Source organism: Leptonychotes weddellii, chromosome 11 (assembly GCF_054177405.1).
Source record: "Leptonychotes weddellii isolate Sample4059 chromosome 11, ASM5417740v2, whole genome shotgun sequence".
Classification (NCBI taxonomy): Eukaryota; Metazoa; Chordata; class Mammalia; order Carnivora; family Phocidae; genus Leptonychotes; species Leptonychotes weddellii.
Genome location: NC_138379.1, coordinates 14994271 through 14998515, shown reverse-complemented (window position 1 = coordinate 14998515; position 4245 = coordinate 14994271). Strand labels below are relative to the sequence as shown.

General features: G+C 64.5%; 1 protein-coding gene across 1 annotated transcript in view; it reads right to left on the bottom strand.

Moving 5' to 3' along the window:
- The window catches only part of ALX4 (ALX homeobox 4), a 39614-nt gene extending 35621 nt beyond the window's left edge, over nt 1-3993 (bottom strand). The window contains exon 1 of the mRNA XM_081798283.1: nt 3538-3993. Within this exon, the coding sequence (XP_081654409.1) occupies nt 3538-3985 (448 nt within the window). The 5' untranslated portion in view covers nt 3986-3993. The remainder of the gene's footprint in view (nt 1-3537) is intronic.
- Nucleotides 3994-4245: the final 252 nt, after the last annotated feature.

Genomic DNA, 4245 nt, shown 5'->3' with positions numbered 1-4245 from the left:
GGGCCCCAATAAATACCCTTAGCTTTCAAACACTGCATCTAATTCGACAAATGAGGACCAGCCCCTCGGCGGCGCCCCAGGGGTCTCCGGCCCGGCCCGCGCATCTCGCGACCTCTGAGCTGTGAGCGCTTCTTTGGGGGAGTGGGGGGGCACGTGGATGGCAAGGTAGCCAGCGGCTAGCAACGAAAACCTGCGCGCACCGAATCGAAAGCGAAAGAGAAGGAGGGAGCAGAGCTGCTCCCCGAAGCTTCCCGGGGCGCATGGCCGAGGCCTGGGGCAGCGGCGGCCGCGGGGGGGGGGGGCTCGGGGCGGCTGCCCGGGGCTCAGGGGGGGCGGCGAGGCGTGGGAGACCTCACTCTGGCGACGAGGAGGCTCTTTGTGCGGCGGAGAAACGTCGGGTCTCCAACCTGGCGGGTCCGCTGGGGCCCATGGGCCCAAGGACGGGCCAGGAACCAGCAAGGACTTCGCAAGGCCGAGGTGCGCCCCGGGAGCCCGGCGAGATGGTGACTGCAGCACGCGCGAACCGTGAGGCACGTTCCCAAACTTGCAATCATCTCCTGCACCCGGAGGGGACTGACTGCCCATCGGCTTGCTCGGCGAGCTTTTAGTACTGAGGGGGAAACGGAGGCCCAGGAAGGGGTAGGGACGCCTGCGGACTGAGAGGATTTCTCACCTCCACTTTCGGCAGCTCCGGGAAGGAGAAGGCCGGGCCCGCGGGGACTGCAGGCGGCTTCCCCGCCGCGCGCCCGCTCAGCGTGGCCCTGGCGCAACCCCGCCAGGCCGGGGCTTCGCTCGCGCAGGGGCGCTTGGACGCGCCGGGAGTGGCTCCCCAGGCTGAGGTCCCGGAGGAGGTCTCCGGGGCCTCGCCCCCCATTCGGTGCCCTTCCGCCGATCCAGAACGGAACTTCCAGCCCCGGGACCAAAAGAGCCGGGAGGGAGGTTTGCAAGGTCCAAGCTACCTGCAGTCAGATCGCGGGGGCCGGCTTTTTCTTTGAACCCCATTTACCCCCTCTTGAGTCCACATTCTCCAAGTGTGGGAGAGAACTGCCACCAGCGTGTGCCTCAGTTTCCCTGCTTGCTGGCCGCCTACAGAGCCAACTCCAGAGGCCCTCCTCCCAGCTGCCTCTGTAAAGGGCACAGCCTAACCTCTTGGTGCCTTGGTTTCTCATCTTGGACTTCATGTGCCTAATCTTTCCGCAAGGGCCAGAAATCTCCTCCTGGCCAGGGAAGCTCAGCTGCTAGGAGAAGAATAAACAGAGCTGTTTGTTGTTTGTGGCTTTGCCCTGAGCGGTGCCTCCATCTCAGGCAGCAGGGGAGTGGTGGTCCTGTGGCTGATGCTGGGCCTCCTTTTGTCCCAATCTGCAGCTTAGGGCTTTGCCCAGAGCAGGGGCAGGGGCCTGCCCTGTCCTCAGAATTGAGTGTCTACAGGTTCCCAACAGCACAGAGGCTTTTGGTGGAATCCTGGAGGAGACTAGACTTTTGCTTTCTTGGCGTGGGGTGGGGGGGCACTTACCACCCACTGATGCAGTTACCTCTATGAGGAAAAGGGCCTTCGAGGAGTCGCTTGCTCAACCGGCTAATGCAAGTTAGAGGAAGGGCCAGGCCGGTGTGTGGGGGCCCAGCAGCGCTCTGAGACAGTGCCCAGAGGAGGCCAGCCCTTTCCTCTCTCCCTGGACCTGAAGACATCTGCCAAACAAGAGGTTGGAAGCAGCTTGGCACCTCTTCTTATGTAATGTCTCTTCCTCTGCAGAAGCCTCTTTGGTGGATTTCTTTAAAACATGAAAATCCAGTATAGTGGGAGAGAAAGCCTATGAGGCTTCTGACTTTGCACAATGGACCTCCACGGGCCCCTCAGTCTGAGACTTGCTCCCACCTAATAGTCCTGGCAACAGGGACCAGGAGGGGTCTGGGTAAGGCCTGGAGGAGGGAGCGCGAGTCTGCAGCCCTGGCAGGCGGATGCCTGCTGACAGGAGCTGACAACCCCTGCCTGCCCGAGTGGGGAAGGAGCACCTGTGTGCGGCCGTGAATGTCTGTGATCTGAGTGCCTGATCTCATTCCCACAGGAAGGTGGAGAGGAAAGGCGGTGGAAGTGGGGAAAGGCCACTGGACCTTTCTAAATCTGCTCTCAGTCCTGTCCTGTGGGTTTGGGAGTGTGTGACTATGTGTGAGGCCATATGACTGAGTGTATTTAGTGTGTGACTCTGTTGGCTCATGAGGAAGAGGTTGTGTGTAGTCAAGTCTATGATTGTGCAAATGTTTGCGTCAACAACCACCTAATGAACTAGTTGTGAGCCTCTGGAAAGCTAGTTTGGATATAAGAAAGTGTCTGCCATGGGCTGTTTTCCTAAGGCAATTCTAGCCACCAAGGCCTCCACCATGTCCCATGTCTGTCCCCAGTCTTGGTGTCTCTCCATCCATACTGGACCAGTGCAGCCAAAGCTGTTGCTGTGTCAGGACCAGCTCATCTCCAGGGCCCTGCCTGAAGGCCAAGGCCTCAGGGAGAGTGTATCCAGGGCTCCTAGCCCAGGAAGATTTTTCCCTCCCTTCTGGGTTTCTCTCTTTGCCAGCTTGGGGCTTGTCAATCCCGATTCAGTGGGCGAGAAGGCCTAGGCTCCTGAGCGGCTCTGGCCTCAGGCTGCCCTTCCCTCCATCATGGTTGCTAAGCTCTGGGGGCCCAGGCCTATGTCCTGCCTGCCTGCGAGCTCAAGGGGGCTTGGAGGTCATTTAGGCCTCGGCTTTCCCTGTGGGCCCAAATCAGGACCCAGAAGCTTCCCTCTTCCCCCAGCATTGCGCTGCCTGGAACTCTGCAGCTCCTTGCCTTCTTGCCGGTCGGTCCTAAACCATTGTTCCGAGGCCAGCCGCCTCCCAGGTTCGCCGGGCGAGAATCGCTCCGAACGCCAGCCGGCCTGCCTCTCCCTGGCGAGCCGCGCTTGTCGGGGTGTGTGTGTGTGTGTGGGTGGGTGTGTGTGTGTGGGTGTGTGTGTGGGTGTGTGTGTGTGTGTGTGTAGGGGGCGAACTCGGGTCCTCGGCGGCTCCAGGCGTCTGCGGCCCCGCACCCGTGCGGCGTCCCCGACCCGCGGCTCCCCGGGCGCGCTCAGCCTGACTGCGCTCCGGGCTCCCAGCGGGCTCGGCACCTGCGACGCTCCCACCTGCAGCACCGCCCGGGGAGCCTCCAGGCCTGCGGGGAGCGAGGCCTCGGCAGCCCCGGAGCCCCGCGCCCGAGCGCCGCGCCGCCACACTTCGCCGCCGCACGCCCCGAGCCGGGCGAAGCATCCGCTTCGGAGGCGGCCCCGCGAGCCGCGCAAAGCGAGTGGTCGGGGGAACCGGCGAGGACGGGGAGAAAACAAGCCCCAGGGCGGGTTTAACAGCCACAACCGCTCCGAGCCCTCGGCGTGGCGAGATGAAGGGGGCCGGACCGATCCCACGGTCCCCTCGGAACCGTCGGCTCCCGTTGTCCGACCCAGAGCCACCCCGGCCCGCCGAGCCCTGCCTCCCGCCCCCGAGCCCCGGCCCCGAGCGCCCCGCACGTGCACTCACCGTAGCAGGGGACCTGCAAGGCCCCGTTGTGGCCGCCACTGCCGTCCTGGAGTTTGAGGCTGCCGTCCGGGGGAGTCTTGCAAGCGCCGCGCTGCAAGTAGAGATGCGGGGGCTGCGCGGGCGGCGGCGGCGGCGGCTGCGGGGCGGGCGGCTGCGGCTGCGGCGGCGGCTGCTGCTGGAACTTGGTAAAGGAGCCCCGCGCCCCGGCGCCGCTCTCCAGGGCTGCCGCCAGGTCCTGCTGCCCCGTGCCGTAGCGGGCCCGGCTCTTGGCGTCTGCGAATCCCTGCCCTTTGGCGGCGGCCGAGAGGAAAGTTGTGCCGAACTTCTCGCCGCCCGGGTATGCCCTGAAAGGCGAGGAGCCCTCCCGGCTCTGCGACACCGGGCTGTAGTAGGCGTCCATGGCAGCAGCCGGCGACTCGCAGTAAGAGACGCAAGTCTCAGCATTCATGCCTGGCCTGCGCGGGCGACGGGCGGGGGCGCGAGCGAGAGCGCGAGGACGCCACCGCGCGCCCTGCCCGGGAGTTTGGGGAGGCGAGGAGGCGAGGAGGCGGTGGCCTTGCGCTCCGCGCGGGCCTGCTCGCTCTCCCTCCTCCCTCCACGTCTCTCTCTCTCTCTCTCCTCTCGTCTCTCTCTCTCTCTCTGTCTCTCTGTCTCTCTCTCTCCTCCCCCTCCTCCTCTCTCTTCCTTCTCCCTCCCCGCAGCTGGCCC